Source organism: Lates calcarifer, linkage group LG1, assembly GCF_001640805.2.
Source record: "Lates calcarifer isolate ASB-BC8 linkage group LG1, TLL_Latcal_v3, whole genome shotgun sequence".
NCBI classification, from domain to species: Eukaryota; Metazoa; Chordata; class Actinopteri; family Centropomidae; genus Lates; species Lates calcarifer.
In genome coordinates, this window is record NC_066833.1 from 20,630,580 (window position 1) to 20,647,504 (window position 16,925).

General features: G+C 41.6%; 1 protein-coding gene across 1 annotated transcript; it reads left to right on the forward strand.

Annotated features, from left to right (window-relative positions):
• The first annotated feature begins 946 nt into the window (after positions 1–946).
• inpp4aa (inositol polyphosphate-4-phosphatase type I Aa) lies at positions 947–16,825 on the forward strand. Its single transcript, XM_018702287.1, is given in 25 exon segments — positions 947–1,083; positions 5,799–6,061; positions 6,157–6,201; positions 7,252–7,370; positions 7,462–7,578; positions 7,723–7,802; positions 7,906–8,023; positions 8,209–8,299; positions 8,438–8,585; positions 9,916–10,046; positions 10,278–10,382; positions 10,486–10,594; positions 10,691–10,708; positions 10,833–11,019; positions 11,373–11,576; positions 11,578–11,655; positions 11,757–11,904; positions 12,281–12,322; positions 12,897–13,069; positions 13,171–13,294; positions 13,697–13,964; positions 14,063–14,160; positions 14,253–14,365; positions 14,450–14,604; positions 14,702–16,825. Coding segments are annotated over 24 exon segments (2,904 nt in total). The 5' UTR covers positions 947–1,083; positions 5,799–5,961; the 3' UTR covers positions 14,835–16,825.
• The last annotated feature ends 100 nt before the right edge of the window (positions 16,826–16,925 follow it).

Below are 16,925 nucleotides of genomic sequence, written 5' to 3' on the forward strand. Positions count from 1 at the left end.
CATCCAAAGCGGTAAAGGTCAATAAGTATAATCCACAAGACTAAAATATGAACAATAAAAACGTATTTTTAAAAACTGTCTAATGTAAATAGATTTCTTATTTTCCTCTGTGAAAACATTTTTCACAGTTACATCACACACACTGAGATAAAACTGAGATAGTGAGTATGTGAAAGTTACATCTCATCATTTTTGATTTAGCAACTCAAAAATGTTACTATCTCAACATTTAGTTTCACATAATATCAGATATTATATCAGATTTTGACTCAGTATCACATAATAGATTTTCTTATTATTATTTTCACCATTCAATAATACCATTAATCAAATTTTATCTTTTTTATATTTTTATAACATATTGACATAATTTCAAAATACTGACATAATTTTGAAAGTCAAAATATTCACTAGATATTTCATCATTTTGACTTGCAGTGAGTAGTTTTTATTCTTATCATTTCTAACTTCTCCATAACAACTTTATATCAGTATTGGTGGTATATTAAGTTGAAGTGATTTAGTGTTCTGATTATTATTATTATTATTATTATTATTATTATTATTATTATTTTAAGGGGCCTCCTCTTGACTGAAAAACACTGAATTAACACCACCCCCCTCCTATCCAAAATGATACTCATGACAAAACAGCAAACTGTTGGCAACACTCACATTGTGTCTGTTTTGGACAAAGAGCTGCTAAAGTCGAAATTATTATGACATACATTACTTAAATTCTTTTTTTTTTTTCCATCCCTAACGTTTTAATCTTTTCCTTGTTGGAAATGTTCCATATTACTTGCAGTGGCAGAGATGTTGTTCATTTACTCAATGAACGTTTACAGACGATTCAGCCACCTACTCCACCCATTTACAACGACACATGTGGTTATATGTGGTGGTACAGACCAGGCAGACAGCGCCCCCCGGCGGATAGAGAGGATATCGCTGCCTTCAGTGGAGGTATTACGTTCAGCTGTGTCACAGGGAGTCAGGGCGAGTCTTCAGCTGCAGACGTCGTCGAGTGTGGCACCAGGATGCGCATCAGTATGAAAAGAAACCATCGCTTTTCTCTTAACGGTATGAGATATTCGTTTTGTTTAATGTGTGTTTTTCATTACGCATCTCATCGTCTCGTGGTTTGTCGAGGGCGTTTGTTCGCTGTGAAAGATGCTGTCGTTAAGAGACAGAGCAGCAGGGTCAGAATGAGATGTTCTCAGCTATAGCAACATCTCAAATGTCGATTTAGCCGTTTTGTCTGTGTGTTTTTTTTTTAAAATATAGATATACATCTATATTTACGTGGCCTGGACGGGGTGTACAGCCTGCAGCACCCTGCAGCAGCAGCCTCAGTGAAGGAGCATCAGCAGATGTCATGACGCAACATTTGTTATTGTCCGAGTGTCAGTGAATAAACATGTATCCACACTGAAGTGTAATGACAATATTACCTGCCAGTGCCGCCATAAATAGATTTCCACCGGACAGCTCTGGCCTCTGTCTGTTTATTTCCACGCACCCAGCCTGGTAAACAGACAGGATTACACCCAGTTTCATGCACAGAAAGCCAACACAGTGTTGATGTAGGATTATGAAGAATATGTTACATATTTGTCTTTTTCTGTAATACATTATGTCTAATACCGGATGTGATGCTTTATAAAGCAACGTGTCACGCCATTGCAGTCCTCCCGGATGTTCCCAACGGAGCGTAAAAGGATTAAATTTGATCTGTTGAATCACTCTTTTCACTATTTTCAACAGAGAGAAAACTAAATTACACTGAGCTCTTCTATGATTCACGTAGAGGTGTCTGTTGTCTTTCTCTCTCCCTCTTGTATCTGCCTCTTGAGAAATAAATTGAACAAAGCTTGTTAGAGACCTCTGAACCTGCCCAGTTGCATGTTTCCTGACAGCTAAGGATCCACGCACAGTAGAACAGTTCATCATCATCATCATCATCATCATCATCATCCATGTTGTCTTTCTAATGCTCAGTTGTCTGATGATGTTATTTCCAGTTGCCACTGTGTGTGTGGATAAATATCCTCTCCACTTGGGAGTAAACTCGTTCGCATATTCTCCTCCTCTTTGATCAGTTGGATCAGAAAGCAATTTATGGATCAGTGTCCTGCTAACAACCTCGTGCCCATGGTTACAGCAGACGATTCTTTATCAAGTAGGCAATTGTAAATCAGACCCAAGGGGACAGCAGTTCAGCACAGCTCAGCTCTGGACTTGAAACAGAATCAATAGATGGAAATTGAGAAGAACTATCGGGGTAACAGGGGAACAAGGGAAAGGGAGATAGCTGGAAAAAAAAAAATAAATAAATAAAGGAAAAGGGCAGGGCCAATGACAGAGCAGAATGAGGGGAATATGAGGCTTTTAGAAGAGACTTAAATTTAAAAGAAGGAGATGAGTTAAGGAAAAGAACATCTGAGAGAGAGAGAGAGAGAGGCACTGCAGTGCAGCCGGTGCTGACAGCATCTGCAGGGGGCCAGCTGTGGCCTGACTAGAAGTGGGTCATTTTTGTCTCCATATCCCGTCAAAGGACCGTCCTCCCCAGAGGACCACCTGAATCTTCTGTTGTTCACCACCTCACTTGCTTCCTTTCCACATCACCATCTTCATCTTCAATTTAAAGCTGGAAAACCACAACATGTCTCCCCCTGGCCATCTATGCCCCTGACCTGTTTCATTTTATTGAGGTCAGAGGTCACTGACAGAGCAGCAGCTGCGGAGCTGGTCAGGATTCAGCCTCTTGCTCAGTGCCACTTCATAAGTGGGGTTATTTGATGTCATGGGGCCTGAACTGAGATATCAGCTTAGCCACATTGTTTGACAGAACAAGATACTGGGTTTTAGAAAATTGCGATGCACACTTTTGACTATTTCCTGTTTAATATAATTTATAAACCAACCAATTAAGTATTTAATCAAGAAAATAATCTTCAGATTAATCAATAATGAAAATCATCTTATAAAGATATAAAAGAAAGAATCAAACAGCTGGAATCAGAGAATATTTTGGGTTTTTGCTTGATAGATGATTTAAATAACAAATCAACTATCAACGTTGTAATTTATTATTTCTGTCCAGTGATTGGACAGACTTTGGGTAATAGATAAATCATTTTAGCACCGCCCCTGGATATTTCATCCTCTCAATCAGACTGCATGCGCCCAGCGACTGAAATGTTTATGATCTGTGGCTGCCTGTGGCTTTGCATTAGATCCACTGTGGGTTTCCTAGAGAGCCTCCCACAGTGCCACAGGCAGTGGAGATTACAGCATGTTAAAAGACACCTCCCACTGACAATTACTGCCACACAGACTAATGAGGCAGAGCATCCATGCTGTAATTGTCATCTGTTTTGGTCACACATGAGGTGCCAAAACAGAGATTAAACTGGCAAAGATCCTCATACTCACACTCTGGGTTTTTGCGTGTGACTGTGCAGATCACTTGAAGTGTCCTGTGTATGTGTGTGTGTGTGTGTGTGCGTGTGTGTGTATGTGTATGCTATCGGGAGACCGTGTTTTCATTTGTGCGCGGCCTGTGACGTCAAAACAGATTCACGTGTAAAAATAGATCTCCATTGCAGAAGTCATTACACATGAATGCACAGTGGCACACACAGAGTTGTTCTCCCTTTGTCACTGCCGTATGAAGAAAAAAACATAGCCACACACAGAACAGGCAAACATTCACAGTACCAGATATTCCCTCTGTCTATCAGGTCTGTGTATAGTTAAGGCTGAAAAGCAAGTGACATTTATTCCAGTTGATCACTCTGAGCAAAGGCAAATGGATGTTTGTGTGGCACAAACACACACTGACTGAGTCTGACAGGCCACAGGATATGTAAACATTTAATTCTCTGGGCAATTTGAAGCAGTTTTCAGCTCAGGTTAGTCATCAGGCCACTTGCTGCATCCCTTTCCCCTCCCTTTAAGACTTCACATTTTCTCTTTTTCTGTTCCTTCTCCCATGTCTGTGTCCTCCACTCACTGTGTTGTGGTTCATGTGCATGCTCAGTTGTATTTCACAGGAGCTGAATCAATGCACTGAGTGCTGCAGCCAACTCTTACATCTGTGTTATCACTTAGTAGTCAATGTGTGACATTAATTTGAACTTGTCTTTGCGCCTCTCTCATGCTTTTTTCAGAGAATTACACAGGGTAGGCCGGCAGTGACTGAATCGCCTTATCCTTAAAGGCGCTTTGCCTCCTCTTTCACATTTCTTCCTCTCTGTGTTTGTTGAAACAAGCATCCCATGACACCTGACGGGACAAAAATACAGACAGGAACATTTTCCTAGACACAGAGGAGGATATTTTAGAGCCATCTCTTGGCAATCAAAAGACGCTAATATTCAGCAGGGGCATGGAGAGGTGAAGGCCCAGCAGTGGTTACTTCATCTTCTGTCTCTTCCTATCAGTGCAACCAAGAGAAGTCAGATGAAGCCAAAGGGAATCAAAGACAGATAAAACGGAGCGAGGAAATTAATCCAGAGAGGACATAAATGTTTCAGTTGAGCCAAATCTCCTGCGCTGGCACACTTGGCTCAGCCTTGTGTTTCCTGTTCTCTCACTGTTGCATGTCATTTTGGCAGGTGCACCGTCTGCTAGGTAACAACATGAGCTGTCAGTTGTATTTGTACTCACCAAAGGAGTATCAAACATGACGAATGAGCATCTATCTGTTTCATTATGAGTTACAACACAAGCACTTACTGTGTGTGTGTGTGTGTGTGTGTGTGTGTGTGTGTGTGTGTTGGGGTGGGGTGGGGGGTGGGTGATATTTACTGAGTTGATCATTGTTATGTGAGGCCCTAAGTGTTTGTCGTTCATTTCTTAAACAATCAAGGCATTGTTTATAGTAAAGAGAAAAACTGTATATTGAATTCTCATACAGCATGTACTGTATATAATTTAAAGTAATAATGTAAAGTGATGTGAATTAACAGTCGCTTTGTCCATTGAGCAGTTTGTTTTTCGTGTCCCCCTGACACATCTCTGAAGTTTTACTTTTTTAGAATTTGTTTTATTTTCTTGGGGACTTCATGAGTTAAAAGTCAGTTATGAGGAACTTTCTACAACATTTAAAGAGTTGGTGAAACCTGTGTCACCGTGGGTTCTTATCCTAACGCCAAGATTTCCAATTATAGATTATAAAAACCTAATCTACTAGTTGCCATGAAGCTGAATTTATACAAACGTCTAGAAAGGCTTTATTTTTCATCATTGGCACTGTGTAGACACACATACTTAAATTCTTCTTATCAAATATTCTTCAAATCAGCTAAGAAGCTTTTTGTGAAATAGCTGGTGGTTCTTGCTGCTTACCTATGACAAGGTTATGTGTTATATCTGCAGTAGAGCAGCTGTGGTTGTCTGATCTTTGTGATCAAACTGGGGCATTTGCTTCTTTATCTGTGTGTCTGTGCGTGTGTGTGCTTGTCATCAGTCTGTCTAAAAGCAGAGCTCAGTTTTCAAAAAAACACCTGGCAAGCACAAATAGCATTAGGAGGTAGAAGGTGTAGAGTCAGACTGCTGCTGCTCAGTGTTTCATATCCTACATCCTGTGTGAAAAGTCACACTTTTCATCCACACATATTTTTCCCACCGTCTCTATTAGAGCATTAACAGAGGGAAAGAAATAAGTCAAGCACTAACAGGAAACTACGCAACCTGTCATATGATTCTCATCTCAGAATGAAGTGACAGTGTATGTTTCTATGGGGACAGCAGATGATCTTTTTGTTGTTTTCTCCTATTTTTTCTTTCAGGTTTATCATTGACAAACGTGTGACCGCTCACATCAACACAAAAGGGAAACCAACGTATTCATATCTTAGAGAAGTGACGTGACAATTTGTGTCTGCTCGACATTGTTCTGCTCTACAGCCTCTTTATTCTAAAATCCATCCTCATCCCTGACGTGAACCCACCATGTCCGGGAAGGAGCGCAGCCCCCGCCATCGGCCATGGTCAGTCTACCGGGCCAACACGTTTGATCTCTCAGCTGAGATGATGGGGCTGGCTCTCTCAGGTAACTAAGTAACTGCTACCATGGTAATATCTCTGATGATGAAATGCCTGAACATTTAAAGAGAGCTTCCCTGCCTCTTTCTCTCTATCCAACAGGCAGCAGTCAGGACCCAGATGAGCCTGTGCTGGAGTTTAGTGTGGGTAAGTCATGGATGCACTGCTGTACATTATGTGTAGATTAAACAACGCGTGTCCTTCTTTTGAAGGTGGTATCATCAGTAATGGTCAAAGTATTTAACTTAATGCTTAAATCACATGAAAAGACCAAAACCAACAATGAACTCATTGCTTTTGTTCTTCCAAAAACGATTTTTAAAAAAAGTGCTGCACTGAGTGATATTCTGCTCTATTATGATGAACATGAGCACTGTAGTTTATTCAAACCCAAAGTTCAGTGAATCCCACATAACAACGGGCGCGGATGTGGCTCAGGCCTTTCCGTCCACCAATCGGAAAGGTTGGTGGTTCGAACCCTGGCTCCTCCAGTCTGCGTGCTGAAGTATCCTTGGGCAAGATACTGAACTCTGATTTGCTCCCAATGTGTGTTATCTGGGTGTGAATGTGTTAGAAAGCACTTTGTATGTTTAGAACAAGTGCTGTATGAATGTGTATGTAATGTCTATGTTATATAAGACTATATAAGTGCAGTCCATTTACCATAACGCCATCCAGCTACAGTGAAAATTCACTAGTGCACTGAATGTGTATTATTCCACAGTTAAAAATAGTTCCCAACAAATGCACTATTTACTCCTGTATGAGGATGATGTACTGTAATGCCTTGCTGTTAAAGGAAATAATTGAGCCTTTTCTGACAGTGAAATTGTACACACTGATTGAATTGGATCCACTAATCAATATTTCTGTATTGACAAATGACTGTGTAATATAATATGGTGTTGCTCATAGAGACAAACCTACCTCAGCTCTGTAATTTGATGCTGCTGTATTGGATGGAGGGTAACGTGTCTTGTCAGTGATTGGCTCATTGGCTGACTACATCATTTGTGTGGAATGACTTTTTCCATTTTTACTCCCTGTTCAACCTGACAGCATAACCATAAACTGCCACTCACCAAGTACTAACAACTCAGAAACACTGTATTACGTCCTCCCATGGTCGAGGATTAGTGACCATCCCACTAGTAAATCCCACAGTTTGTAATCTCCTCCTGTGTTTTTATGTCACAGCCTGCAGTGAACTGGTTACTCCGTCTCTGGATCGTAAGCCAACCAGCTTTGTCGCCGTCAGCTGCACCACTCCGCCTCAGGCCTTCTGGACCAAGCATGCTCAAACGGAAATCATTGAGGTGCACTATTGCTCACTTGCCCTTCCATCCTGCCTGCTGCCTGAGATTTCAAAACCACTTCATCCTTCTCTCTCTCTGTCTTTTTCTCCAGGGTACCAGTAACCCTATCTTCCTGAGCAGCATAGCGTTCTTTCAGGACTCTCTGATCACTCAGCAGACTCAGGTCAAGCTCTCTGTCTACGATGTGAAGGACCGCTCCCAGGGCACGGTGAGCCCCAACCCAAGAATAATTTCTTCCAAAGCCTCTTGACTCAAAATGGAGAAAGTTCCTATTTACTAAAACCTTGATAGTCTGCACTTTTCTGTGAGAAATTACTTTAATCCTTTGGCTGTATGTGTTTTAATGTGATAGATGTACATGCTTGGTTCGTCCATGTTTTCCGTGAAGGAGCTGCTGCAGGACAAACACCACAGACTGCACCTGACTCTCAGGTAAGAGGCAGACATGCAGTATGGTACAGAGCAAAATGATATGAATTGCATGCTTAATTTGTGCCCAGGGGTGTTTAATTTACTCAATGTCGCTGTGTGTCAGGTCAGCGGAGAATGAGCGCGTGGGGAACCTCACCGTCATCGCCTGGCAGATAGAGGAGAAGCGCGAGCAGAGAGCTCCTGTTGCAAGATTACAGAGAGGAGACACTGTTAATGGAAGGGTGAGTGATCAAGAAAAAAAAAATCCTTTTAATGATGCAAGCTAGAAATAGTTGATGTTGCTGACAGTTCTCAAATATTATAAGCAGAGACAATCAGATGATTTAATGCTGAGTCAGTTGAGATCATTTGATAACCAATGACACACATTATTGTTTTGTTTTTTGTTTGTTTGTTTGTGTATTAGATGGTTCTCCCTGTTGATGAAAGCCTGACTGAATCGATGGGTATAAAGTCCAAGTCTTCATCTCTGTGTAAAGATCCTCTGCTGAAGGCTGGTGAGTGTCCATATGAACCTGATATTATCCTCCTGTTATGATCATGTCTAGATCAAGTACTAGGTGATATCTGAATTACCAGCTGTGTCATGGCGATTCACGGCTGTGGTGGCATGTTCTGTGACTGTCTGCTTTCAGTATTTGGCGGTGTCATGTCGCGCACGTACCGTTTCCCCACCACAGATGGCAACCACCTACGTATCCTGGAGCAGATGGCAGAGAGCGTGCTCTCCCTGCACATTCCTCGACAGTTTGTCAAACTTCTGCTGGAGGAAGACGCAGTCAGGTAACATCTTAGCAGAGCGTGAATATCTGGTCATAGGAGCAGCGGCTCCTAATCTTGCAAACCATTAAAGGAAAGCTGTATGTACTTGCTGATGTCGCTCCTAAGTCTGATCTTTAACAGTTTCTGACTTTTGCTAATGACTTGTTGAAAGTCCCTGTTTCTATTTTCCATGGTGTATCTTTGCCATGTAACAACGAAACGTTCTCCTTTTAGGCTTGAGGTTTTACATGGTTTCATTTGAGGAAAGATATAATACTTTTTTTGACTTGAACTCAGACTTGACTTAAGTCGTCTCGACAAAGGAGCTGCAAGCAGTTTAACCAAAGCAATGTTCCCTTCTCAGCTTGTTTTATAGTAGAGGTTGTCTACTAATCACACAGTTGGCGGTTTGATCCCCAGCTCCTTCTGTCCTCATGTCCAAGTGTCCTTGGGCAAGACACTTGTCGACTTGTTGTGGAAATTCTGCAGTAAAGAGAATTTGCAGAGTTAGTGTCTCCAAGACAGAGTATTTATATGGGTCAGACTGTCTGCACAGAGACAAGGTTTATTCATGGTCTGCGCAAACAGAAAGACACTTTAACAATGCTGAGCAAAAGCATTTATAGTTCAGCCTCACCTATCTATAACATACTGGTATGAGCTGGTTTTCTGAGGAGTCACACAAAACACACAGACCTTCCCACTCGCAGGGTGAGGACAATGAAGAACACAGATACATAGAAGTAAACAGAGTAATATGGAATTTCTGCTACACTCTGGCTTGTTGCTTGGTAGCAAGCAAAGCAAAATGCTAGATAAATGCAACTATTTACAACTATGCAATATTTCACCATTAAAAAGAAAAGTTGAGAGACATGTTGAAAATTATAGACATAATTTATGCAGCAAATTTTTTTTCTTATTTCCTATCTCATTCACATCACACACCCCCCCCCCCCTTTTTTTTTATTGCAATCCTCATGCTGTGTCCACATGACATGATGCATGTCTGTAAGGAAAATCTTTTTCATGTCTCCTCGGGGACAGTATATTGAACCTGTGTGCTTTGTAACCTGAGAGTGTGTCAATTCTGCATCATGAGCAGTTCATTCCTGTGTACTCTATTGTTGTATCATCATCATATCGTCAATGCAACATTATCAATACAACTCCCTCAGCTGCCACTTTCTTATTAGTTGCTTGTAGTGTTTGTAATTTGAGGACTTGGGAGTCTCAATTGTTTGTGTTTATTGCAGAGACCTTAATTGAACCGGCTGCACAAACTGCAAACTGTGAGATCATCAGTGCATCAGCTGGGTGCCTTCATCATTAATGCCTCTGTGTCACGCAGGGTGTGTGAGCTGGAAGAGCTGGGTGAGCTGTCTCCATGCTGGGAAAACCTCAGGAGGCAGATCATCACTCAGTACCAGACCATCATCCTCACTTACCAGGAGACCATAAGTGACCTGCACGAATACAAAGGTTAGAACACTGGCATGATTATGATCATTTGCAAGATAGTTAAGCTTTACAAAAAAGGTGCTTTGAGTTTAAAAAATATGGACCCTTGCCAGGAAAGAAGGGTCCAACATAAAGATTTTATTATTGATTATTAAAAAAAAAAAAAAATCAATGTTGCCTAATTGCAAAAACATGCAAAAACAGCATCCCATGATATGCACAACTTCTTTCCTCCTTTCTGTTCCCTCTCAGGTCCTTCATTCAAGTCAAGCACCTTGAAAGCTGAGAGGAAGTTGGAGTTTATTCCCACTAATCTGCACATCCAGAGGATGAGAGTACAGGGGGAGTCTGGTTATGGTAGGTGTTTGTACATGCATGTTTATATATATATATATATATATCCACTTTCAATAATTCTATTTATTCAGTTTCTTACTTATATTATCTGTCCTCCGATCAGATCGGACATACGATGTTGTTACTATCGGTGCTCCTGCAGCACACCATCAAGGCTTTAAAGGCTGTGGCCTCCGAAAACTGCTGCACAAGCTCGAAGAAGCCAGGAAACAGTGAGTAGAGCAAAGCTGCAAATACAGGGTTGTGTTATGTTGGTGTTGGATTTAACAAGTAATTAATGTATCCCTTTTTTTGCCATTTCAATTCAGCACTTACGAGGAGGAGAGGTGAGATCAAGCGAGGTGTATTGTAAGCCGTTTGTGTGTTTTTAGTTATCGCTGTGTGTACAACACTTGTCCCACAATTGATCTTCTGTTTTCCATCTCACGCACATCAATGCACGACCCAAAGTTCTGCTGGCCCCGGCTCTAAAGGAAAGGCGTACCAGCCTCAGGATGTCGTGAAAGCAAAGGAGCTGATTGGCCAGATTAACACTCTGAAGACACAAGTTTGCTACTACACCGAACGTCTGTCACGAGCTGCCAAGGAACGCTCGGCCAACGCTCTGGAGAGAACCCTGGCCATCCTAACAGAGAAGGTAAGACAGCACTCAGAGGAACTGGAGTCAGTCAGTCAAGTGCTGAGTTATAGTTTCTTCTCTGTTTAATCTCACAACACTCTGCTTTCTACTTCTTCTACTTCTTTTACTGATTTCTCAAGCTCTTGATTTTTTTATCTCTACTCGTATTGGATGGATACAGACAAACAGTCATGTGCAGTAAAACAGGGAAAATCTCCAAAAAATTTACCAGCAGCTAACACTAACCCTAACTTTAAAGAGCACTCTTTGCTCAGAGTCACTGTTAATTTAATTTCATGTAATTCCAACGTTTTTGCAACCTTCCCTCACCCCTCTTTTTCTCCATCCTCCATCCTCCTCTCCTCCCACAGACTCGTCAGCTGGTGACCGTGTGTGACTCCAAGCTGCTGTCCTCAGCCATCCTCGCCCTGGCAGCCGCCTGCCCGGAGTTCACTCAGCAAGGCACCCCGTCCCCGTCCTCCTCTTCCCTCTCACCCTCCAGTCGCTCCCCATCACGCTCTCCCTCCCGTCACCCCGCCTCTCCGTCTCGCGCTACCACCTCGCCCTCTCGCCACGCTGACTCCCCCAGAGGGTGGTGAAGGGGGTAAAAGCAAGCGGGCCTCCTTGCAGGCGGATTTGCACGGGGAAGAGTGGGTAAGAGAGAGCCCATCCGCCTCTTTAATGCCTGTGCTCATGTGTTTGTGTTGTCTTTTTAATCTTCATTGACTTCAGCTGCAATGTGTGTTTGTCCGCAGGAGAAGGTTTGGTTAAATGTTGATAAGAGCCTGGAGTGTGTGATCCAGAGGGTGGACAGGCTTCTGCAGCGAGACAAACTCCAAAGTGACAGCAGCTCTGAGGATGTCTTCCTGCTCGCCAATGAGGAGCCTAGAAACACTAAGAAAGGTACACACACACACACACACACAGAATTTTGGTGTATAGTCTATGAATGAGGTACAATTGTGTACTGATTAACTTCACTTCTGTGTACAAAAATCAGGGGGTCTTTCTAATGATGTATCCATAGTAACCAAGAGACGTCCTGGATACATGCTGAGCATATAATCCATTTACCATCGTCATCATTACTGTAGCCATCATCTCATTCCCTATTATCATCACAGTTGTCGCAAACAGCACAAAATCATCAACTGCTATTATCATCATCGTCTCATCAGACTCCTGCATGTCTCTCCCATCCACTGTGTCGGTGAAAGTACAACCGGAATTTTGTTTTTATCTAACTTTTTTTTAAAAAAAAACTTTCTCTCACTTGTAGATAACAGCCCAGAAGTAGAAAAAGTAGAAAAGACGTCCCCAGGTGAGAACAGGAATTTACTTCACAAATTAGTGTGTGTGCTTAAGGAGAATGAATCAAAATAGCTACTGCAATAAAAAAAAATTCAGGGACGACACATGAAATTTAGAAAAGGACTGCAATATGATATGTTTTATATATATATATTTTATATATATATTTCAAAAATAAATACATTAAAATGGCTCAAAATAGAGCATAATTGATGAAAACAGAATACAAAGGTATTCAAAAACTGACATCCTGACAGCCACTAAATTGGTGAAGATGGGTCCACAGGTCTGATCAGGCTGAGAGACGCTGCTCTGACTACTAAAATAAAAATGGCATGGACAAATTAATAGTGCAGGGACATAATGGCAGTTTGCTGTGAAGTATTGTTTCAATCATGCTCTGTGTGGGCCAAATATAATGTGATCCATGGATCAATAAATGTGGTTAAGACATTTTATTATATTGGATTGCATTTATTTTAAACACTTTAAATGCAGATGCACCAAACCTTTTATGTACAATATCTGCACATCCCCCGTGTGTGTACTTGTGTATGTGTTTAACCTGTGTGCTGTATCTGCAGGTGAGTGGAGCGAAGCTCTGTATCCTCTCCTCACCACATTGACAGACTGTGTGTCGCTGATGAGCGACAAAGCCAAGAAGGCCATGGTGTTTCTGCTGATGCAGGACAGCGCCCCCACCATTGCCATGAGCCTCACCCTGCAATATCGCCGTGATGTTGTCTTCTGCCAGACGGTTCGTCGGCCTCTACCTCCCCCTTCTGCCTATACTGTGCATAATATGACACAAAACCTGCCTATTTGTCACTGTATTGACATGAATTGTGCTTTTTACAGCTGACGGCTCTGATCTGCGGCTTCATACTCAAGCTGAGGAACAGTCTGTGTGACTCAGGCTTCCTCAGGCAGTTACACACCATTGGCTTACTGGTGCAGTATGAAGGCCTGCTAAGCACCTATGGTAAGTAGTGTGTTTGTCTGCATGTATGCTTGTTTAGAGATGTATCATCGTACACTTCCATTAAAATTTTTATTCTGCTTAAAATTTTCAAGATGTTTAGAAATGTTAAATCTGGATGTAGATCAGCATCAAAATACATATTCTGATGGACAATCATCTAAATTAGTGGCTGTGATTTATCTTAAATGCTCTCCAAGACTGCAGGGTTTTTTGCACAAGGATTTCAAGATATGACCACGCACCTGTGACATTAAAACACACAGGACCTACCTGATATCATTGTTCTTTGTGTTACTTTTCTAGATTAAATAATTTGGGTTGTGAATGTTGCTTTGTTATCACAGATGTCAGTATGAATTAGTATCATCATGAACCTCTGTGCTGATGTTTTGTTTCTTAAAGGGGAGGAGCTGGCCATGCTGGAAGACATGAGCGTGGGAGTGATGGACCTGAGAAATGTTACCTTTAAAGTTACCCAGGCAACCTCGGGTTTCGCCCCAGACATGCTGCCGGTGATCACAGGGAACAGGAACGGCTTCAACGTCAGGGTTCCGATGCCCGGGGCGATGTTTGACACGCTGCCACGAGAGATCCAGAATGGGATGCTGCTGCGTGTGCAGCCCGTCCTGTTCAACGTGGGGATCAATGAACAGCAGACGCTGGCTGAGAAGTGAGTCACTGAGACGAGAAGAAAGGAAGGTTAAGGGCAGAAAATGTATATTTTTTTACCCATTGATCTAAGTGGATCAATATTGTACATGTTTCTAGGTTTGGAGATACGTCACTGCAAGAAGTGATCAACTTGGAGAGCATGGCTCGCCTCAGCTCATACTACGACCAGTTTAAAGAAGTCCTGCCAGAGGACTGTGAGTCTGCATACATACCAGAGTGAAAAAAGTGTACCATTTGTTTTTCATTTTTCATCCACCTCATTGTTCCTCCTCTATTATCTCCTCAGGCCTCCCTCGCACCCACAGTACCACCAGCCTGTCTGAGCTGCTCAAACTGCTGAGCCAGAACGTGAACGCCAAGAAAAACAAGAACGTGGAGATTTTGTGGCAGGCGGCCGAGGTAGACTTTGTGTCTTTGTGTTCAGCCCCAAAAATTGAATAGCTCTGTCTTTCTCTTCTAATCTCTCTGTCTAACCTGTTAAAGGCTTGCCGCCGCCTGAACGGAGTGCGCTTCACCAGCTGTAAGAGTGCCAAGGACCGCACAGCCATGTCTCTGACCTTGGAGCAGTGTCAGATCCTGCAGCAGGAGCACGCCTTGGCTCCACAGGTCTTCTACCAGGCTCTGGACTGTATGCGCAGGTCAGTCCCTGCACAAAATCTCATTTAGAAAATGTATGGAATTTATTCGCCAAAGTAAATAATGCTTTGTTTCTGGTCTGTTCTGTTCTCTCCACAGTGAGGGCTGCAGGAGAGAGAACACCATGAAGAATGTGGGATGTCGTAAATACGCCTTTAACTCTCTCCAGCTCAAGGCCTTCCCCAAACAATATCGCCCTCCAGAGGGGACGTACGGGAAAGTTGAGACCTAACTGGACAGTTCCGTCTGGAGGAAACCAAAAAAAGACTGAAGGGGATAATGATGATGGCACCACACAAAGAAAAATACCAACACAAACTGGAACAACAGCCTTTTGTTTTGTGCTTAGTCACTGTTAAGATGATTAATGTCCAAGTGCCAGTGCTACTGTAGATTGTTTTATAGCAATTTCCTCTCTTCTCAGTAGTACTAGAATGACACACTTTTCACGGCCACCTCGCAGCCAAAAACAGCAAAGATATGGCTTTCTGTGTAAGTTGATAGCCAGTGTGCAGACACCACTGTTGGCTGCTGTACCAGTAGTAGTATCAGGAAGCATAAAGTCACTCTGGATTTGAGTCATTTTAACTTCCCTAGAAATGAAACATGCAAATGTCTCAGCCTTTAGAGAGATGATGTGGGTTGAAGGTACACATATCTATACACGTCCGACCTGCTTTTGTTTGATGTTATCAGTTTGTCAGTCACAGGATAAGTGACTCTGTATCTTTGCTATTGTCAACAAATCTCCTAAATTTGAACAGTGAATTTACTGTGAGTTTTCTGTGCATCCAAAGCCTGATAGAGCCCTCCACTGATTCCACAGCTTATTGCACTGGCTAACATGTTCTTTTCATACGGTAAACATGGGCACTGTAGTTTTGAGTTAATTTGATATACACTATCCCTCTGCCATGAAATTCACTAACACACCAAATGTGTATTAATCCACCTGTAAAAATAGTCCCCAAAGAACGCACAATTTACTGCTGCTTGAGTAACACTTGTTATAAACTACAGTGCCCAGCTGTTAGAAGATTATTTGAAAATATGAAAATATATTTATATATTGTAAAATATAAGATTTACATCTTCTTAAGGAACCAACTGACCTGAGGTTACAGAGATGGTATGAAAATTGGAAAGCATTAACAAAACTACAAACGCATGTTATTGGTCTTTTAATAGGATTTGTTGACAAAGCCTCATTTTTTAAAGCTACACTTGGCAAAAAGGTTAAGTTGCCAAATGTAGCTTTAAATCCAAAGTAGGCAGACCATCACCTCTGCCTATTATTGTCTGGACCTAAACTGCACTGCAGGATGACTGCTGTCAAAGTCAAAGCACCTGATTTACCTGACTTTTTTCAGTGCTTTTAGCTTGTTGTCTCCCTCCCACTGTCTCTCCTGCTTCTCATCTTATTCAATGACACTAATATTCAACACAATATCACTCTCTACAACAAGCACAGATCTTTAAGAAGAACATATACGACACTACTCACTGGTATTTCTATTACAATGATGTCTTTCATGAGATTCTTCTGAAGCTTCACTAGAAGCATCAATGATAAACTGGTTCACAAATCTTCAGAAGTGGTGCATCACTTTATTCTATAACTCTGAAATATCTACAGATACAGATATTTAGGACATTTCTGCAGGTTATATGCAGCACAATAATGGTGGGATAGACCTTCAAACATGGAAGTTTTTTTTAAGTGTATGTTTTCAGTTTCAAAGCACTTGGTTGAAATATGCAGAATTTTGTCAAAGTTGGATAAAAACGTTATTAATTTAACCTGCATGAACCCTATTGCTTACTATCACAGTTACTGTTACTGTTGCAGTTAAGAGTACCAGTGAGCACTTGATTAATGTTTTTAGACTGAAGTGAAATAATGCATATTGCATTATTATACGTACCATCAACAACTCCTCTTCAGTTTACCAGCTAGGGCTCCAATGTACCTTATTGTACAAAACCTATAGAGACAGTGGATTTTATTTTAAAGATGTTATTTTGCTTACAGGTATTTATGTTAATATGGCTGGTGTTCTCAAATGCTGTTATAGTTTTATCCATCATTAGCAAGTAAGTTATGACCTTGTTCTGATCAGTTGTACATACACACAAGTTGGACAGGAGCGTTTGGAAGATGCCTGCACCCACACAGAGGTGTGAACTGAAACTGGATAATGAATAAAAGCTTGCCGATGCCAATTTGGTGTGTCAGTGAATTAAATGAGACTTTATGGTGTCCGAATCCTGCTTCAAGAATTAGATCCACTATCCAATATTCTTAAAAATTCCTCAGTAGATC